At 39.0% G+C, this 21,735-nt stretch overlaps 1 protein-coding gene across 2 annotated transcripts; it reads right to left on the bottom strand.

Annotated features, from left to right (window-relative positions):
* Window positions 1-1,167: 1,167 nt before the first annotated feature.
* LOC111144701 (zinc finger protein 25) lies at window positions 1,168-16,710 on the bottom strand. 2 transcript variants are annotated; one of them, XM_022499136.1, is made up of 5 exons: window positions 16,156-16,710; window positions 7,597-7,723; window positions 7,229-7,324; window positions 4,831-4,894; window positions 1,168-4,373 (listed from the first exon to the last, which is right to left on the bottom strand). In XM_022499136.1, exons 1-5 carry the CDS (start codon window positions 16,168-16,170, stop codon window positions 3,323-3,325), a joined length of 1,353 nt encoding a protein of 450 aa, XP_022354844.1. In that variant the 5' UTR covers window positions 16,171-16,710; the 3' UTR covers window positions 1,168-3,322. The 2 variants fall into 2 exon arrangements, with proteins under 2 accessions (XP_022354844.1, XP_022354845.1); XM_022499137.1 differs by having other exon boundaries at window positions 4,831-4,891; window positions 16,156-16,694.
* Between the last annotated feature and the right edge of the window lie 5,025 nt (window positions 16,711-21,735).

Here is a 21,735-nt window from a genome sequence, read left to right as displayed (position 1 = left end):
AGAAGCCTAGGGAGATAGATTCAGGGATTGGTGGGCTTTCAAAAACGGGAATGTTGAAGGACTGACTGCCTGGCTTTCAGTTGTAAAAGTTTGGTCACTGGAGTGATGTTGTAGCTGACTTTCTGACTTTCCAGAACATAGTCATAGTGAATGCTGTTGCTGATTGCCCTTCAGAATTGTGGAGCTGTTGGGTTGGCTGGCCCTCGTAATAAGCATGTGTGTTGATGAAAAACCCATCAGTTGATCTGGTGATCAGTTGTCTCTGATCCATTGACTCTTGTGGTTACTAATATCATGGATTAAAACTGTGGCCAAGAGGCAGGCAGTCTCCCTCCACCCTTCTAGACTTTGAAGGCCAGGAATATTTTATTCTCATCAGAGTATCTTTAAAGTCTTTTCATTAGTACAGACTTTATTCTTTTTTTTTTTTTTTAGTTATTTTTATTAACATAATGTATTATTTGCCCCAGGGGTACAGGTCAGAACAGACTTTATTCTTAATGACAGGTTTGACAGAGTTACTGGATTTTCCTCAAAAAGCAGTTAACTTTTTAATTAACATACAATGTATTATTGGTTTCAGGGCAAAAAGCAATACTTCTTAATTTTTGATTGAGAAGCCAGGGGAAATTAGGAAACATATTTGCTTTCACAGCAGGTTGAAATAAAGAACTTCTCCAAAGACGTATCTATAATCAAGATGGCATGCTCATGTCAGTATTGGGTAGAGTATTGGTAACAATCTTTATTGTATTTGAGTATTCAGAAGTTACATAGACGACAAAGCAATTACTGAGTATCACAAGTAGGTGTTCATTAGTGGTAAACAGCAGACAAATCAAGCCATGTTTATGAAGTTGAGCTTCAAGAAAGTCCTCATTTGGAAGGGGCAGAAAGGTGGCAGGATTCAGATCGGAGTGGCGTTTAACAATCATGAAGTTTAGGCAATAAAATAATTTTACTAGTACTCTACTAATACTAGTAATGGAGCTGGTGGAGTTTGGTATTGTAAGGTTTTTGTTACTAGATTATGCTAGTTAAGTATGACAAAGATGGTCATGGGATAGTGAGAAAATTATAAAATTATATAGGGAACGCTGGCCATTGACTTGGAAGAAAATAAGGGAATATTTTTTAAGTAAAGACCAATTAACAATTTGATTTAATTTAGACAATGTTTATTTTATACATGTACTGTTACATTCCATCAGAAAATGTTTCGATTTTATAACAGTTCAACAAATAAAACACACTTATTTGAAAAAATTCAAATGCTTAGGCGTTTAACATATAAATACAACATACAAAATAAATACACTGCACAAAACCACCCATCCACAAATTGCTGTATGCATCATTTCTGAAACATAACATATAGAAAAGTACATCATATACATTGATTGTGGTGTTTTCAGCTCTAAGTAACAGAAAAACTTAATTTTGTAAAGTGCCATTTAGTAGCTGTGTAGGCTCTGTGAGCCATACGGTCTCTGTCAGAACTACTCTTCTCTTGTAGTGCTGAAGGCAGCCTCAGGCAAAAGAGACAAATGATATTTATTAGTGTTCTAATAGTGTTCTAAACTTTATTTATGGACACTGAAATTTGAATATAATTTTCACATGTCACAAAATATTCTTTATTTTTTTTCCACCCACTTAGAAATGCAAAACTATTCTTGGCTTGTAGGCTACAGAAACGGGCTTTGGGTCACATCTGAATATCTGAATCACTTGTGGGAAAATGCACAACCAAGCCAAACCAAGGCACTACAGCAATAAAGTGAGTGGTGAATGCTGGTAGCAAACTTTTTTCCTCCAGCATAACTGAAGAAATACAAATTATAATGATAATAGTATCTAACATATGCTTTTCTTGTGTCTCAGACACTATTCTAAGTGCTCTAAAAATATTAACTCATTTATACCTCAAAGCAATCCTATCATTATGACTTCTCTTTTATAGAAAGGAAACAGAGGCACAGAGAGGTTAAGTGGCATGCCCCATGCTGGAATTTGAGCTGTGGCCATAAAGAGTCCAGAGTTCCCACTCTTAACCACTACAATGTTGCTTCCACTGTGAAGAAAAAGGCAGTGAAAAACATTCTTAAAACGTACAAAATTCTAATGCAGATAGCTCTGCACCCCGCTAAAATATCAACAGTAAGATAGATACTACTTCTTTACATAGCATTGTTTTTAGCTGTTTTTAAAAATAATTTGTCTTTTCTTATGAATAAATGTGTCCCTAATGTAAAATTCACTGACCTTTCTTAAGAATCGGTTCAGTAACGTCTATATTCATTCAAAAATACAAAGAAATAGGAGAAAAAGAAGCGTTACAATTTTAAAAGATTATTACATTTAAAATACACATTAGAGTAACAGCAGGAATCACTGCCCAGACGTAATGTGAAGTATGTTCACATTCGTGAAAACTACCGAACCAAAGCTACATATTTCCTTATGTACAAATACGGATGGATCCACGTACACATAAACATCCACAGCCCATCTTGCAGCGTGCTGACTCACATTGGTTCTACATACTAAAGGATTCTTCACATGTGTGCAAGGATGTCACCTGGTTTTTTCAATGTGTTTGTGCTTTTTAAAAAGCTTCAAATATCTAGACATTGGTAGGTTTCTTTAAAAAAAAAAAAAACTCAAAAAACAAAGAAAACTCCTCAGAATCCAATTGCTGCAACATGACTTCTGGCGTATCTGTTAACCCCACTCAGTACAGATTCTCCTTGAATTTTTGTCAAGAAACTTACACATATTTGGAACGCTTGCAAAGGTTCCAGCCCGGCATCGTGGATCTGCAGTTCACGGAAGCAGCACTTCTCGATACAGGCTTCTGTATGTGTTGCAGTCTATGCAGTTACACCTCTGAGTGCTCCAAGTGCACCTGGTGTCAGAGGTTTCTGAATGCTCAGGAAGGGGACTGATAGGAGCTTCTCAGGTGAGCTTTGGCTATCTACTGATGGCTGCCCTGTCAGAAAATTTCCTGATACTCATTTGTTTTTATAGGATTTCTCTCATGTGATTTCTGTGTTGTGCAATCTAGTATGACTTCTAAAAGAATGGTCTCCCTCATATTTTATGATTTGTCAGTTGTCTGGTACTTAGTTAAGTCTGACATGCTGTCAAAATCTCTCCCTTATAGATTTAAAGAATTTCTGTGTCTTTTGTTTTCTGTCAAGACAGACTGTGACCAAAATTTTCTGAGATAGATGATATTCCTAAGCTTTTTGTCTTGTGTGAATTATCCAATTACTCTAAAGGATGAATTCTAAAAGAAGTTCCCAATACATACTATTTTTCAGCTTTTTCCCTCTGTGTGTGTCTTTTGATGTGCAGTAAGTTTTGATTTCTGAATAAAAGTTTTCCTACACTCCTGACACTCATAGGGTTTCTCCCCTGTGTGTTTTCTCTCATGTATGATAAAATGTGACTTCTGAGAGAAGGATTTCCCACATTCCTTACATTCATAGGGTTTCTCTCCTGTGTGCGTCCTTTGATGTAATCTGAGGACTGAATTCACGGAGAAAGATTTACCACATTCATGACATTCGTAGGGCTTCTCCCCTGTGTGTTTTCTCTGATGCTTAGTGAGGTCTGATTTATAGTAAAAGTTTTTTCCACATTTATTACATTCAAAGGGTTTCTCCCCTGTGTGAGTTCGCTGATGTACTGTGAGGGCTGACTTCTGGTAGAAGCATTTCCCACATTCCTTACATCCATAGGGTTTCTCTCCTGTGTGAGTTCTCTGATGAGTTTTGAGGTGTGAATTTCTAGAAAAGAATTTCCCACATTCCTTACATTTGTAAGGTTTCTCCCCCGTATGTGTTCTCTGATGTACTGTGAGGTGTGATTTCTGGGAAAAGGATTTCCTACACTCCTTACATTCATACGGTTTCTCCCCTGTGTGTGTTTTCTGATGTACCATGAGGTATGCCTTAACATAGAAGAACTTCCCACATTCATTACACTCAAAGGGTTTCTCTCCTGTGTGTGTTTTCTGATGTTCTACAAGGTGTGGCTTCTGGTAGAAGGATTTCTCACACTGATTACATTCGTAGGGTTTCTCCCCTGCATGAGTCCTCAAATGTCTACTAAGAGATGACAGGTGATAGAAAGTTTTTTTACACTCTTTACATTCATAGGTTTTCTCTCTGGTGGGAGTTTTCTGTTGTACTGTGTGGTCACCATTTCTAGAGCCAGACTCCCCGCATTCCCTGGGTTTGTCCTTTGAATGAATATGCTGATGTATTACGAGGATAGACTTCTGGCAGAAGGACTTTCCACATTCATTGCATTTATGGATTTTCTCTCTGGCTTGAGTTTGCTGGTGTTTTGTGAGTTCTCCATTCCTGGAGAGAAATTTCCAAATTCAGTAATGTCTAAGGCACACTCGCTGAGAACCAATTTCTAGAGATTTTTCCTGTCTATAGATATAGAATCTATAGAGTAGATTCACAGTTTCTCCACTATGAATGTTCTCTGACACCCACTGTGGTTTGCCATTTGGTAGAAGGAACCCTCCCTTGCATTGTATACACAGAGTCTCTCAAATCCCTGAGATCTATCTACAGTGCCTCCCTTACTGTGTACCTCAGAAGAATTAAAAGGCAACTTCAAAGTTCGAATCTCTTGGTCCTAAATAAGATCTCCATTATGGAAGAGAACTTGACCATTTGGATTATATGCTTCGGAATGCACTCCAGTGTTAGTTTTCTCACATTTAGTATGAACTAGTGTTGTCCCACTTCCAGTACTCCCATTCTTATTACAAGGCTTCTAATCTTAAAATCAAAATCTTGGACTTGCCTTGAATTTTCAGCTCGGCTTTCCTGGCATTTTGCTCCTCTGTCATGAATTTTCCAGAGATCTTCTATAAAGAAATCCAAAATTCAATACTATATAAATCTCAATGTTATTATTATGATTATAGGGTTAATTCTTTGGCTTCAGGCCAATCTCCCCAAATAAAGGAACTCTTTTATTCGTCTAACAAATTTCATCTAACCCACTGGTTTAGAAAAAAACATAAACATTAAAAACTGTGGTACCAGACCCAGGAAGAAACGTAGTTATAAACCTAAGTACTTCTAGCACTTTACAAAAAATATGGCCTTAAAAACTTCGGAGGAAAAAGTTAAAGGGGGTGGGGAGAATAGGAAGCAGAGAAGAAAAGATATTGAGAGTGCTGCTGAAGACTTCGGAACTCAGAATGCTGTAAGCCCATGACAGACAAGAAAGAGTAAGTTGGGTGAAAAGAAAAATTAGTAGACAGCTGTGTTTACTGGAAATATCAGGGGAAAGATGAAACTGGATGAAAAGCTAACAGGTCTTTGGCAGCTCAAAATTAATTTGCTGTGTTATTTTAGCAGACTGTAAACTTCTGCTTCCTTTCCTCTGTACCCACACGCAACAATTTGGATGCCAACGCTAACGTGATTTTCTGGGCACACCGGTTTCCCCGTGTGTGGAGGAATAGTTTCACACTTTGGGCTCTCACTCTCCATCTAGCAGTCTTAATTTTCATGGGGACAGAAGACCTAAGAACACATATATCCAAAAGGAAAGATGATTAAAAAGAGGATGCAAGCCATCATAAAACACGATGCACTCCCATTTGCAGCAGCAACGATTTTCAAGCCTGATTGCCAAATACTGCATCTCCAGAGTGGTGTTAGCCATGCCTCAGCTCCAGGCTTAGTCTTCTATTTTCATAGTTTAGTTCCCACCTCTCTACTTCAATTTACTACATGATCTCTAAAGAAGAATTACTCAACATCATTCTGGAACCCTTACTGACCTTCATATTTATGCATCTTTAAATGCTTTACAGAAAGTGAAAGATTATGAGCAGAGGCTTGGGGTTGGAATTTCGTAGTATTTGTGGGGAAGACAGAAGATGCTATTTGATGAAGACCTGGACAAGGCTAACTGGGACACTCAGGAAACAAGATCCTGTGTGTCTCTGGTCTTAGGAAAGGGGGAACCCTTGCAAGAGTTACTGTGAAGGGCACAGAGAAGACAGTGCCTGCCTCTTACTAAAATTCACATTCAGTCTTTCAACAGATACCTAGTGAACAACTACTAAATACCAGACATTGTTCCTGGTCCCGGCAACACATAAGTACACAAGTCAGGAGTATAAGAAAAGCATTTACAGAAGCAGAGTAAGATCATCTTAGTAGTTTTTTGGCTTGTTTTTAATTTTTTTAAATCTTCATGTTACAGTACTCCCAAGTAAGATGTGGTAGGTTTTAGAAGTGATAATAATTAATACTTTGTGTGAAAGACAAACCACATGTAAAAGGAGGCATCAGCTCTGAAATAATGTAGTTGATAAAAGGCATAAAGGTTTATAATCTGATATTTCAGAGTTTAAAGAGAGAAAAGGAAGTTAATAAAACTGGTATTGAAAATAACTGAGGCATCTCATTGTTAGTAAAAGGAGGGAATGACATTTGGAGAAAAATTTATCATCAGATTTGAAATCACAGTGTTCTAGAATTCCAATAACTGGGAATTCTAGAAAAAAGATAAAAATCTAAGACAGGGTTAGGCAGTGATTAGATTTTGTATATAGGAAAGAGAAGTTTATTTTTAAAAGTCTGGCAAAGGAGGAATTTATGTGGAAAACGAAAACTGGAGATGTGATTTATGGTGCTTGCATATGCAGATCCAAGAATCCTTGGCTTTTTCCAAAGTATAGGGCATTTTATTTTTTTATTATTTTTTTTCAAAGATTTTTTTTTTTTTAAGATTTTATTTATTTATTTGACAGACAGAGATCACAAGTAGGCAGAGAAGCAGGCAGAGAGAGAGGAGAAAGCAGGCTCCCCGCCGAGCAGAGAGCCTGATGCGGGGCTCGATCCCAGAACTCTGGGATCATGACCTGAGCTGAAAGCAGAGGCTTTAACCCACTGAGCCACCCAGGTGCCCCTCAAAGATTTTATTTATTTATTTGACAGAGATCACAAGTAGGCAGAGAGGCAGGGAGAGAGGAGGAAGCAGGCTCACTTCTCAGCAGAGAGCCCGATGCAGGGCTCGATCCCAGGACCCTGGGATCATGACCTGAGCTGAAGGCAGAGGCTTTAACCCACTTAGCTACCCAGGCACCCCACTATAGGGCATTTTAAAAGATGCCTAAAAATATTTCATAATGCAAAAGGCACCAACCACCTCACTAGCAACAGGCGCAAGTCTCACTCACCCGGGTAATTCCGATGTGGAAATTCCACTTCCAATATCCACGGTTCTTTTCCTTGTTTCAGCTTGAAGACTGCATTCGACTTATTCACACGGTAACCTATTAATGGAAAAGTATGTAATATAGATTACTTGGAATTTAGGGATTCTGAAGGATGAGGAAATGCAGCTTTAGCAGAACTATGGAAAGTCCCACTTGGGCTTGGCAGATGTAGATTCTTTCAGTGGGAGGGTGGGGACACATATTTTTCCTGGCACCCAAAATGGATTTGTCAGCTTTGATCCCTGAAACAAAGCTAATATTATGCAGTCCAGCACCTGGGAAAGGAAATGCAAACTACTGGTAGTTACATATGTGGAAGTTTTTCTCACCCACTGAGACTAGGAGACCATAGTTCTCTTGCATCACTTCTCTGTATAGGGTCCTCTGAGCATCGTTCATTAACTGCCACTCTTCCCGGCTAAATTCCACAGTAACATCCTTGAATGTGACTGGTCCCTGTAACAACATATTTCAGTTCAAATTGAAGTCATCAGAGTAGAGTATCAAAAAAGACACTGTAAAGTGTCTGTTGACCTGCCAGCTGTTGACCTGCCAGCCACATAGTGTACTCTAGAAAGTTAAGATACTTTGCTACTCTGTACATAGGTGAAGTGTTCAATATGTATTTACTGAGATACCACCCATGCCCAGAACTCTGCTGGAGATACAGCGATGAATTGAAAGCAACTATGCATGTTGTCATGGAGCTTACACTGTGACAAGGAGGCAAAGATGTAAATACTTGCATGTAATATGCATAACAGGTGCTCTGACAGAAAATGGGGATAGATATTTGCATTATGTATTATCAAATCAGATTTTACTAGGTAGTCAAGCTAACAAACTTTGGGAATAAAAAAAACAGTTGGCAAAGGCCTTGATGTATGAAAAATGGCAAGTTTAGAAAAGTTACAAATAAGACAGCATGATATGAGAATAGGAAAGATTACTTAGAAGGTGATACAGTCCAGTCAGGTGACAGAACATGGAATAATTCGGAGTGTGTCTCTGGGCCATTAAGATATATTTTGTATACCCACTTAATGGGTGTCTGCTTATAAACATAAATTTATAATAATCTTTATTAAAAATTGACAAGTTTTTCTATTTATAAGAAAGAAAAATATGAATAGATGTTCTACTGTTTCACACCATTTTTATACTTTGTGGGGTGTCCTACCACATCTTAGGGATGGTCACCCACTCACAGATAACAGGGAGCCACTGAAGAGACAGATGTGAAGTGCTAGAGTTCCAGGGGGTAGCCTGGTAGTTGAGAAGAAAACACTGAAGTAGAAGAGGCAAAGACCACACCAGAAATATGGAGTGTTAGAAAATTAGAGGCATATGTGAATGGAATGATAAACATTTAAAATAGCCACAATGGGGGGAAGAAACATACCTTCATTGGAAATGAATAATCATTGAGAGAAGGGAAGGATAACTCCCACAGTATCTATAGAGTTTGATAATAGCTAGAACCACAAGGCTAATTATTTTCATTCTCCCATTTTTATTGGTAGGACTGTTTAAGGCTATGAAATTTCCTCCAATCATTGCTTTGCTTATATTCCACAGAACCTGATGTGAAAACGTGAAAAACTTCTTTGCTGAATATAAGTTCTTGCTTCTTGTTTTATATATATGTTGGCAAAAAGAATTATGTCAATATTATTCTCTTTCCTGGGCAAGTGATGTAGACTTTTTTCCCTTGTGATCTAGAGGACTTTTTCTCTACTTTTAAGTAAGTCTAATAGTTTTAGTAGACTCTCTCTTGGAGTTAACTACCCTGGGTCAGTTCTCTCTGGCACACAGAGCCTTTCAATAATGTAATTCAGTTTCTTTTTTTTCATGGAAAGTTTCCTTGGATTAAATATTAGCTCTCTTCCAGTATTTAGGTTTTGTTATTCAGGGATTCTACTTTATTTCCTGTTACTCTCTCTTTCTCTTTCTGGTTGATTCTTACCAACACTCCCACCCCCTCCCCCACTCCATGGTCTCTTCCAGTTCCTCTGCCACATGCCAGTTACTGGACTTTGGATTTCTCTTCTCCTGAGGTACACTGTCATTTAATCTTCTAACCTGACAGGATTTTCTATTCTACTATTTCTTTCCTAAGTTAATTTACTTATATTTTATATCTACTTATTTTTCAGTTTCTGAGTCTTTAATCTCTGGGTTTTAAAGTGATTTCCTATCTGAAACTCCCTAATATCAGAAAGGTATACTCTCCTGTACTGTGCATTTGTTTGGGGAGGAATACTGACATCAGTGGACAAAGTATTAGTTTACACTTTCTACTTTTTTCTCTTAGTATTGTCTGCATGTTGAGTAACATTTTTTTATTCATGATCAAATGAAGATAAAACCTCATTTTATGGTGGGAAGGGATGGAAGTGTTACCCTAGTCCTTAGTTCAAAAACCTCTCTCTGTTGCCAGAGTATATTCACATTCTTGAAGGAAACAGCAGTACTGTGGGTGGTATCTTCAGAGTCTGTGATAATATACTCTTTTCTTTAGGACACCTGGTTTCAGCTGCATGTTCTCTGATCTGCCTTCACTTCCAAGCACACGAGGAATTTTACTTCTTTTCCTCTGTATTGCTGACTGCTTGAAGCTGCCATCTGTTCCTGCACACAGTCTTAAGTCCCTTCCTTTTTTACTCCCAGTGCCAGTCCTTAGATTCCCCAGTCTCAGACCTCCTGCATCTCCCCAGTCAGGGTGAACGCCTCTGCCTGTGGCTGTGCCCACTTGATCTTATGTTGTTCTACAACTGTGACCTCGCCGTCTTTCCTCTTCCATCAGTGCCGTTTTGACTTCCTGCTCTGGAGTGAGCTCCAAGCTGTTTTTGTTCATGACAGTGATCTCCCTAACTTATACAGAAACAGAAGTTTCCTCTCTCCTAGCTATACAGCAGGGGTGGGTTGTGGCATGTTGGAACATTTATACCTTGCCAACTAACATTATTCTGTGGCAACTAGGAAATCCATAAAAGAAAACTGGAAAACAAAAGAATCCGTTTGGTAGGAGACAGAGTTGAATTTTGTTCACGCTGTGAAGTGACTGAGGAACAGAGAGCTGGAACTGTCCCATTTGGGCAGATATACATGTAAGTAAATTTCAATAAATAATATTGTCATACATTTTAAAAACGGAGTTCCAGAAGAGTTAGAAATCTGAAAGCAACAACATTCAAGATAATGGTAGCAGAAACTAGGACAAGACTGAAGCCTGGCAGAACTCTAAATAAATGGGCACGTCAGGAGTAGAGTGCTTAGAAGCCAAAGAGAGACTCACAACTAATGGGCAGTTCTAGTTCAAAACCGAAATGTAAAAGTCCAAGGTAGAGAAACTTGGTAAGTGCACTCCAAAAGAAGATATATGGGTAGGAAATAAGCACATTAAAACATTTTCAATATATTAGTCATTAGGATAAATGCAAATTAAAGCCATAATGAGATACCACTACACACCTATCAGCATGATTTGAAAAAAACTACTGACAATACCAAATGCTGACAAGAATGCGAAACAGGTAGAACTCTGTACATTGTGGTAGGAACACAAAATCATACAGCTACTCTGGTAAACAGTTTGGCAGTTTCTTATAATCACAATACTCAGTATGAGCTAGGTAAGCACATTCCTAGGTACTTACCCCAAGATAAATGAAAATCTGTGAACACAAAGAAATCTAAATGCAGTTGTTTGTAATAATTTTATAATTGCCACAAAGCAGAAAACCCAATGCTTTTCCACTGGTGAGTGAGTTAATAAATTGGATACATACATATAGCTCAGTACTATTCAGCAATAAAAAAGAATGAACTGTGCATACAATCAGTATGATTAAATCTCAAATGTATTATGCTAAATGAAAATTGGTAGTCTCAGAAAACTTCATACTATTTGATTTCATTTATATGATATTCAGAAAAAGGCAAAATTCTAGGGATAAAGAATAAATTGGTGATTGCCAGGAATAGTGGTGGAGGGAACCAAAATAGTTTTGAGGCAGTGAAACTGTTCTGTATTCACTGTGGTGATGACTGTATGCCTTTATGCATGTGTCAAAACTCAATGAACAGGGGGCGCCTGGGTGGCTCAGTGGGTTAAGCCTCTGCCTTTGGCTCAGGTCATGATCTCAGGGTCCTGGGATCGAGCCCCACATCGGGCTCTCTGCTCAGCAGGGAGCCTGCTTTCCCCCTCTCTTTCTCTGCCTGCCTTTCTGCCTACTTGTGATCTCTCTCTGTCAAATAAAAGTTTTTTAAAAATCGTAAAAAAAAAAAAAAAACTCACTGAACTGTATACCCAAAAAGAGTGAATTTTGCTGTAAGTTAAAGAGTCAAGAATAAATAAGTTAAAGAATAAAGAAGATAAAAGACAGCACAAAACAAAAATGACTTCACACGCATCAGGATGACTACTTTCAACATAGCAATGACAACATAAAAACCTAGGAAAACAAGTACTGGCAAGGATATAGAGAAACTGGAACCCTTGTGCATTGCTGATGGGAATGTAAAATGGTGCAACTCCTACAGAGAATATAGTACTTGTTCCTCAAAAAGTTAAAGAATTACCGTATGATTCAGCAACTTCATTCCTATATATCCAAAACACTCAAAGCAGGGACTCAGACAGGAATTCATACGCCAGTGTTCATAGCAGCACTATTCACAATAGGTACAAGGTGCAAAAAGGCCAAGTGTCCATCAAGAGATGACTGCATAAAGGAGAGGTTAGGAAGATGATGGAGCAGGAAGACCCTCAGCTCACAACCACCCATGGATACAACTAGGTAACACCTCAGCGTAAATAACCCAAGAAAACAACCCCAAGACTGGCCAAATTCCACAACTAAAAGTAGAAAAGAGGCTGCATCAAAGGAGGGAAGTGTGAATATTAAGAGAAGTTAACTGGGTGCAAAAGGAAACATGGACCTCATTAAAAAGTATAGAATCATGATTTTTAATAAAACATGTCAAATAGCGGGGGAAGAAAAGGAATGCATAAATAAAATACGGTATATAGAAACAATGGAGTATCATTTAGCTATTAATGGGAAGGAAATCCGGTCACATGCTACACTGATGAACCTTAAGGACGTTATACTGAGTGAAATATGCCAATTAAAAGCAGCAAATACTGTGTGATTCTACTTATATGAGGGACCTAGAATAGTCAGGTTTATAGATAGAAAGTAGATTGGTGGTTCCTAAGGGAAGGCAGAATAGGGAGTTATTGTTTAATGGTTAGAATTTTAGCTGTGGGACGCCTGGGTGGCTCATTCGGTTAAGTGGCTGCCTTCGGCTCAGGTCATGATTCCAGGACATCAGGCTCCCTATGTAGTGGAGAGCCTGCTTCTCCCGCTCCCTCTGCCTGCTGCTCTGCCAACTTGTGCTCTCTATCTCTGTCTGTCAAATAAATAAATAAATCTATCTTTTTTTTTTTTTTTTTTTTTTTAAGGAATTTTAGTTGTGCAAGATGAAAAATGTTCTGGAGATGGATGGTCATGATGATGGTACCATGATGTGAATGTACTTAAATGCCACTGAACAATACAGTTAAAAATGGTTAAAATGGTAAGTTTGAAAAAAAAAAAAGTTTTATGTATATTTTGCCATAATTATAAAATAAGTAAGAATAAAAACCAAACCCCGGGAAAATACACTAAGAATGGCTGTGGGAAAGCATCAGATATTACCATCACACCAAAACTGGAGGGACCAAAATCCTAGGAAAAAAGAAATCGATTGGGATGAGTCCCATACCTTGAATTTGAATTTTTGGGGCATTTTCAAATTTCATAGGCTGAGCAGAAAGTAGCTTAGAGCTAGCATCTTGACCATAAGGATAAAAAGCTAGTTCTGAATAGAATGTAGGGAGACAAAAGAGAAATGGATCTCACTCTAACAATAACAAGCCCCTAACCTAGTTTTCCAGAACCTATCAGAGAACTGAGAATCCAAAGATGAACAAAGGAAAAAATTCACAAGAGATGAATACTGCAGAAGAGAAAAAACCACAATGACTTTCTCTTTCAGGGGCAAGTAGGGGAGAGAGGGAACCAGCCCCACTCAACAAAATTTTAATGTTTGCTTATGGATTTCTGTAATATATTAGAATCCCTAAGAACTCCAGTCACAGAACAAGTGAACACCAATATGCCCTGTGGCGGTTTCACATGCAAACGGTCACTAAATGGAAGCTTAGTATCTACAGGACTTTTTTTTTTACTTCCCATCAAATGTCTCAAAGTGATCATTTTATTATAAGTTGGGGAAGCAGTTTCTGGAACCAGATAGAAAGCTCCATAACCAATACGAATGGTCTGAAATACAAAGAGCCACTAGTTTTCTCCATAAGCCTCTACTGAGTACATGGCAACAACCCTCCACAGGCAGCAGAGCACCAGGGTGGGATGTCTCCCAAAGGAAGTACGATAAATCTCATTAGGATAAAGAAAAATCCACACATACACATCAAAGTTAAAGGTATCTTAAAAGTAGCTAGCCCAGAATGCAAATTTACTTTAGAGGTCTGACAAATTAAAAGGTGAATTGTCAGTAGTATCAGTAGAAGACAGTGAATGGTTTTCAATGTTTTAAAATGTAAGACTTGTCAACCAAGAGTGCTCTACACAGTGAAAAAGTTGTTTGTATTTCAGATAAACCAAACTCAGAATTTTCCACCAGCAGACCTGCATTAAAACAAGCAAGTGAGAATAAAAACAACATAAAGGATGTTTTCAAACAGAAGAAATGTATGGCAACACAACCTGAAAGATACAAGAAGAAATAAGGTCATCTCATTTGGCCAAAATGGCAACAAGCAAACAAAAAATTACAGTATCTGCATAAAATAAACCTTTCCAAGAGTCAGTAGTGAGACTACACTCAAAATTACTTCAAAAAACAAAAAGGCTGACTAGTCATTTGTGCTGTCCAAACTCAAATCTCAGTCAGAGATTTACAGAGCATAACGTGGGGGAAACGTTGTGGAACCCCTGAATGAATTTTGGATATGGAGGATGTCGTGTAAAAGATGTACAAGACTAAACCAGAACTGTTGAACAGACTGGTTTTTTTAGCTTCCTCTTCCATTATTTCTCCCTCTTTCCAGAGCCTCTTTCTCCCTATCATCATGCCCAAAGACTAGGATTTTTAGTTAATAACATAATTACCACCATAAACCACTTCAAAAGCTGCGCTGTAAGAATTACGTAAGACTGACTATATCAGGTGCTTATCAAAGGACTGGGAAATTAATTGGCAAATACGGGTTTTTTTAAACATTAAATGATAAAAGCAAAGAAATGGTTACCACAGAAGTCAGGCTTCATGTTTCTCTGGGTAATGAATGGTGAGATGAGAATAAGAAGGGGCACACAGGGGCTTCAAAGATAGTAGTAATTTTCATTTCTTAAGCCAGATAAGGGATACACCTGTGTTTCATCAGTATTCCCTAAATTTTACATATACACTATGTACATTCCTTTGATTGCATAAGTATGATTTTTAAATAAATTGAAATTCAGTGTTTTCTTCAGCCTACAAGGCCCTACATATTCCAGCCCTTTCTCCCTCTTTGATTTTCCCTTTTAGCTCAATCTCCCCTAGATCCGACACTCTGTAGCTTCAGTATTTTGAACCATTTCTGGAACATGCCTTAGGGTGTTTGTATTTGCTGTTCTTCCTATCTAGAATGCTCTTCCCCCAGAATTCTGCTTGGCTCAGTTTCTCTTTTAACCAGGACTTTCCTCAAATACTACCTTTTAGAGTGGCATTCCCTAGCCAACTTAATTTTTCCTCACTTCTCTATGTCATGCTGTCCTAAACTGCCTCTGAGCACATACTCAAGGGGCGCCTGGGTGGCTCAGTTGGTTAAGCGTCTGCCTTCAGCTCAAGCCATGATCCTCAGGGTCCTGGGATCAAGCCCCGCATGGGCCTCCGTACTCAGCGAAGAGTTGGCTTCTCCCTCTGCCACTCCCTCTGCTTGTGCACACATGCTCACTCATTCTCAAATAATTTTTAAGAAAATATTACTCAAAATGCAGACACATATAAAAAATATATCACATTTGTTAGTATCCTCACCATTTCTCCTCAGAAAAGTCTTTAAGTATTAGAGGGTGTCAGCTTCACAGTGGAGGATACAAGTTTTCCAAAATTCTGTTTCTCTTGAAAGCTCAACTTTTTAACATTGGCAAGAAATACTGAGAATTATTTCCCTTAAAGTGACAGGCTCAGTTTTGCCATTTTTGAGAAAAGGTTTGGTAAATACCCATCTGAATAACAAGTTTGTCTGCCAGTTGCTCTTTCAAGTAAAAATAGTATTCCATGAAAAAGGTGGCTAGGTGAGCTCACGAATCAATCACACAAGTGCTTTTCCTCTAAACAACCGTCATTCCTCAGTATGTAGCAAAGGTACTGTATGTTAACTTCCCATTTCGTCAGACTGAATATTACAGAGATGTGTATTCAAGGGTCAAGATTTAATAAAAATCAGTTTCTACTGTTTCACCAAAGATACACCCTTAAGTAAAGGTAGCAGTTTTTATTGTAAGTACACTGCGGAGAAATACCGCCACTGGTATCATTGTCTTGATTCATGCCAAACGGGCAGCAGCCTGGTCTCCACACTCTCACACCATCAGTGTGCAAGGCAGTCTGCATCCTAGTATTATGTCCTGACCTCACAGGTGTCTTGTAAAGGCCCAGGGGTCTGCAGACTACACTTGGGAACTGCTGTGCTATTCAAACAGCATTTTCCCTTAACATGATTTTTAAGTATTTCCATTTTCCGAGTTTAAAGTTTGGGTTTTTATAAAACTCACTGAAAATACACAAACACACACACACAAAGGGCTAAAGAAATGACTCACCTGATACTTGTTCATTTTCTGCTTCTCTTGGGAAAGGACAGAAACTATGAAGCCAGAACACAGAAAGTTGGAAGACAGAAGTCTTAAAAGACCTTATCTTGCAGCTCAGGAATCACCTGTGACAAATTCCCATACAATTTAGTAAAACAAACTCCTGGGAAAATAGCCCTTTGAGCCATAAAGAGAAATAGAAGGACTGTGATAAAGGAGTACCCACCTGTCCACTGGTGACTCTGATATAATCATGGTGAATCTGGGAAAATTTCTGAGTGAATCTGAATATTTCTTTCCTACTGACTGTTTTGAAAATTATGTGTCCATTTACTAAATGGACCAAATGTCCATTACTAAAAACACAAAATAACTGAAAACTTAAACATCCAAAAAACAGTAGGTTAGGCAATGTGTATAATAAATATCTAAGGTGTATGATATATAACCAAAGTATGGACCCTGATGCTGGCATTACAAATAATGTTGAAAAGAAATACTGATATGGAAGTGTTACATAACCATTTTTCCTATTGATATTATAAACTCGGGGCGCCTGCGTGGCTCAGTGGGTTAAAGCCTCTGCCTTCGGCTCAGGTCATGATCCCAGGGTCCTGGGATTGAGCCCCACATCGGGCTCTCTGCTCAGCAGGGAGTCTGCTTCTCCCTCTCTCTGCCTGCCTCTCTGCCTACTTGTGATCTCTGTCAAATAAATAAAATCTTTAAAAAATAATAATATAAACTCTACAAAGTTAGAAAGTCTTCAGAGCCCTCAAAAATTAACATGTTCTTCTCCCTAAACTGCAGTTTCTCCAAAATCAGTTCTCCATGAAACTTGTTTTGACTTAAACATGGTATACTGGACGACCTGGAGACTTATTCTGCGTTAGTCTCTGCTATTAACACACTTAGTGACTTTGTTTCAATGCTATTATTTAACAGGAGGAATTAGATAATTTTGAACCACCTTTCCTGTACCATTTTGATTCTGTTCGTCTTCACTCAATGCTACAAATCCAGACAATACCCTGGAATTCACTGTCCCCTCCAACCTGGTGTGGGCCTTAGGGTAAAAGTTAATTAGGCCTTATAGAATTTTGACATGATCATCTGCTGATCGTCCGGCAGCCACACAAATCTAAACCTTAAAATAATGTGACACCATAAATCCCAGGACACTTTATGTAGGTAGCAAAAAGTAACTAGATGCCATAATGCTGGGACAGCAGAAACCTCTTCCGGCTGGCATGATGCTTACAAAACGCCCTAAGTCCAGACACAACTGGACACCCCGAATAGAGACATTTTATCACTTTTAACATGGAGCCCGGAAGAAATTCCAGTTTCCGTCTTTTAACAAAGTCTGTCCCATTTCCCCTCTCTAGAAACCAGCTTCTTGCCTGGAGAGGATTCCCAGCTTCTCCAATAAAACTTAAAATTCAAGCCTCATCTTACAGTTTCAGTGTATTTACAGCCCTCTGAGAACAGAAACAGGTTGGAGAATGCAAGAAGGGCCTTAATTAACCTTTGGACACAAGAGTTCTGAGGAAGCCTCAAGAATATTTTGCAAATAGAACTCTACGCGGCCAGGTTAGGTCTACCGCACTCCGCAGTTTTGCTCACAGACAATTACTGTACTAAATACAACCGAAGACTGGATTTTACCTTGGGAAGCAGCATGAACCAGAGTAAAACAATGAGAATTTACCCACCCTCCTCCGTTAGTGCTGAGTATACCAATTTATCTCTCAACCTTTAGTACTCGTATTTATTAGAATGGAGCTGATTAATACCGATTCAAAGGATGGTTATGATGATGATGATTAAATGAGCCAATAATGAACAGCATACCTTGTAATCATAAATGCAGCTCACCTTTATTGAGTCCTTATACTTTATATAGACAGCCCTATTTAATATAGCAAACAGCCCCAGTGGTTACTGGAATTATTTTACAGATGAGTGTCCTGGTCGTAACCGAGGTTATCCTGCTCGCTTAGTGGCGGGGGCCGGACGCGCACAGGTCCCCCCGGCTTGACAGCGCTGCGGCGCCAGCAGCCACGCCAGCGCGGACGTGGCGGGCCCAGGATCCACGTCACAAAAGCCATCCCCCCGCGTCCTCCCCCGCTCCTCCCGCGCCCCGGGCCAACTCGGGCCGCCCGGCTCTGCAGGTCGTGAGCCAAGAAGGTGGACAGCGGGCAGTCGCCCGCAAAGCCCCCTGCCTGACCCCCCTCCCCAGTCCTCCTCGCGGGCCAGTCGGGCGCTCAGAAGGGGGCGGCAGCGGCTTTCAGGTTCTCCGATTCCGGGCAGCCGCGGAAACCTCACTTTCCCCCGCCCCCCACCCCGGCCTCGCACCCGCAGAGAGGCCTACGACACACCTGCAGGGGCTCGGCCACCGCTCCCCGCCAGCGCAGGTTCCAGGCCCCGCCCTCTGTCACACCGCGGAGACCTGGAGGCTCCAGAGTCCTCTCCCGCCCTGGGGCGTGAAAAGAGATGGCGACTATCAAAAGAAGGTGGAATAGCGCTTGCGCAAAAGTCCCCCACGCCTCACTCTGGAACTACGCTTCCCAGGGGCCTCCGCAACATCTCCATTTTGGACGACGTATGATATTTGGCCTCTTCGAGCCGCCAGAATAGTGCTGGGATTTTCTGGCTTCCCCTGTGATCACTCATAGTGATCGCTACTTTGACCTGGCACCCCGCAATCTGGGGGCTTGAAAACAAAATTACCACTTGATAAAGAAAGTACTTGTAAGTGAGTACAATAGTACATTCTAAGAACAGTATCCTGTAACATCTGAATTAAAACTTTAAGAATTATGCAAATGATACATGAAACTTGTAATAAAGAGAAAATACGTGTAGGCTAAAACGGAAGACTAGTGCCGTAATACTACTCCCCAAAAGAAAGAAAAAAAAAGTTTAATGTGAGTGCACAGTCAGATTTTTACTCATTTTATGCTAATGGTGTAAAATATATATGAACTCCGTTCACTAGGGAATATATACTGAATACGTAGTGATTTCCTGGTCAGTAACGTCATGACATCTTTCCTGTGCCAACAACGGAAATGAGTTTCCGTTCAAAGTAATGACAAAAAACTTTTGGGGGTAAGATTAATTTTAAAACAAAATCCATTATTATATATATAAATACATTATACATATATTTATATTTATATTCATATTTGAGTATGTTTATATCGTGTATACATACACAGGTAGCTGGCATTCAGGGGTGCAGGACCACCTGGCTGTGGGAGTCCCAAACAGAGCAAGTCCACCACTCACCCCTGACAAAATCCAAAGGCAGAGAGAGGCACCATGGTGTAACAGGAAAAGAATTTATTTCAGTGACGCTAACACAAGGAAGACAGTGGACCAAGCATCTCAAAGACTAATTCCAAAGCTCTGAAAAATATTTCCAAGTTTATATATAAAGTTTATATAAGAAAGTTTATATATAGTTTATAGTTATATTTTTATATATAGTTTATATATATTTATATAGTTTATATATATTTATAGTTATATATAAACTCTATATAAAGATATATAAAGTTTATATATATAAGGTTTATATAAAGTTACGTATATATAGTTTATATATATAGTTTATATAGGAAAAATGTGGGGCCAAAGACAGTGGGTACTATAGATGGGCAGTGAAAGTCCAATGGATCATTGTCTTGGAGTCAAACATGGGCGGGGTCCTCAGGGCCCCCGGTAGTCGTTATTCTTTAAGGGGGTAGTGTCTGTTAGGGGTGGGATTTCTTTGCTCTCTTGGTCTTCCACCTGAGTCAAGAGACAAGCTGGAAAGAAGAAACCAACCAGAAAGTTTGAGGTCAAAATGGATGCAGCTGAAGTCCTCTTTCATATACACATAACGTTTTTCTGGATGGGTGGTGTTGGAGAAATAATTAAAAATAAAGGGTCATCTCAGAATTCTGCCCGAAGAAATGATTTCAGATTTTGGCCTGGGGAACCATGGATGTAGTTGCTATTTACTGCTGAAGAATAATTCACACATAGATATACAAGTATTTTCACACAGTATCATTTTTATCTACTGTTGTATTTGTTTAGTATTTGCTTTATTCTCAAGACAAATCTGTGGTGGTTATTCCCACAGTTGATGGACACACACAAATATACAAGTCACACAGAAATAACCTCTTTCATAAAAATGCATAGAGACTGACAATAAATACATTTACGTACCCTAACTGGAAATAATGTCAATTTGAGCGCTTATCTTGTGACAGACACTGTCATATCTCCATGAAGATATACATTTTATAGATAGCTCTGCTTTGGTACTGACATATTTTTAGTTCAATATATTTTGAATATCCCTTGTATAATTTAATCTATTTCTATCATATTTAGAGGCTGCTGCTTGTTATTGTACTTTGTAGATGAGCATATTTTACCCATAAATTCTTGAATATTTGTACTGACTCAACTAAAACTGTGAAGAGCATTATTTATATAAATCTTTGAATTATAGTAGTATATAACCCAAGAAGTGGAATTACTTGAGTGAACTACTTATTTAAAATCTTTTAAGTATGCATATATTTTCTGGCTTAGTTAAAAAAAATCATTGCTTCCTTAATTTTGAAAAATTCCTTTTCTTCAATTTCGAGACAAACTCTGCTTGGTAGAGATGTTATTTTCTTATTGTATTACTGGATTCTATTTTGTTAACATTTTAATTAAATTCCCTATTCACAAGAACTGATAACTGACAAATATCTTCCTTTTTATTAGTTTCATGTCTAAAAGATACACCCAGTTCTTTTTTCTTTTTCTTTTTTATAAAAGATCTTATTTATTTTACAGAGAGAGATTGAGATCACAACTAGGCAGAGAGAGAGGGGAAGCAGTGTCCCTGCTGAGCATAGAGCCCCATGCGGGGCTGGATCCCAAGACCCTGAAATCATGGCCTGAGCTGAAGGCAGAGGCTTAACCCACTGAGCCACCCAGGCGTCCCAACTTCTTCCTTCTTTTGTTGAAGTTTCTACTTTCAATCTTAGACTAATAATGAAAAATGAGCACCTATGTACCATTTGCTTTATTTGACAATTTCACATTTTGCCATATTTATCTCGTGTTTGCGAAAACATTTTAAAATAAATATTTCACTCAATACTTCAGTATGTGTCTCCAAAACTAAGTACATTCTTTAATAGCGCATCTATAATCAAACTCCCGTAATGTCCACAAAAGTCTTTCAAAGAGTTTGGGAGTTGGGGGGGGGGGTCGGTTTTTGTTTGTTTGTTTGTTTGTTTTTACCAAACCAGGATGCACTAAAAGACCACAAATTACATTAGTAGTTCTTAAACGTAGGGCCTAACCTCTGGGGGTGGAGTAGGGCGCGGCCCCTGAAAACGCCAGAACGACAGACCTTCCACAGCAAGACAGCTTTATTTACACATTTATTTAAAGAAGTGGACGCGAAGGATTATGGTAGACGTAGTCTTGAGATTGTTTGCTTACCCAGCAGAACTTGCGCCCGGGCTGCGGACAGTGCTGCGCATGCGCAGCTTCGCCATCTTCCTGGTCCCAGTCTTGCGCCAACAGGTT

The sequence above is a fragment of the Enhydra lutris genome, unplaced genomic scaffold (assembly GCF_002288905.1).
Source record: "Enhydra lutris kenyoni isolate GAN:26980312 unplaced genomic scaffold, ASM228890v2 scaffoldscaffold12, whole genome shotgun sequence".
Taxonomy (NCBI): domain Eukaryota; kingdom Metazoa; phylum Chordata; class Mammalia; order Carnivora; family Mustelidae; genus Enhydra; species Enhydra lutris.
This window is presented reverse-complemented; position numbering and strand designations above follow the sequence as displayed.

Excerpts from the sequence above, each read along its gene's own strand:
- LOC111144701 (XM_022499136.1), bottom strand. Across the intron at positions 7,325-7,596 it reads TGGTCTCCTAGTCTCAGTGG|GTTACCGTGTGAATAAGTCG; the intron begins GTGAGAAAAACT and ends TTCCATTAATAG. Across the intron at positions 4,374-4,830 it reads AGCCGAGCTGAAAATTCAAG|GAATGGAGAACTCACAAAAC; the intron begins GCAAGTCCAAGA and ends ATTTCTCTCCAG.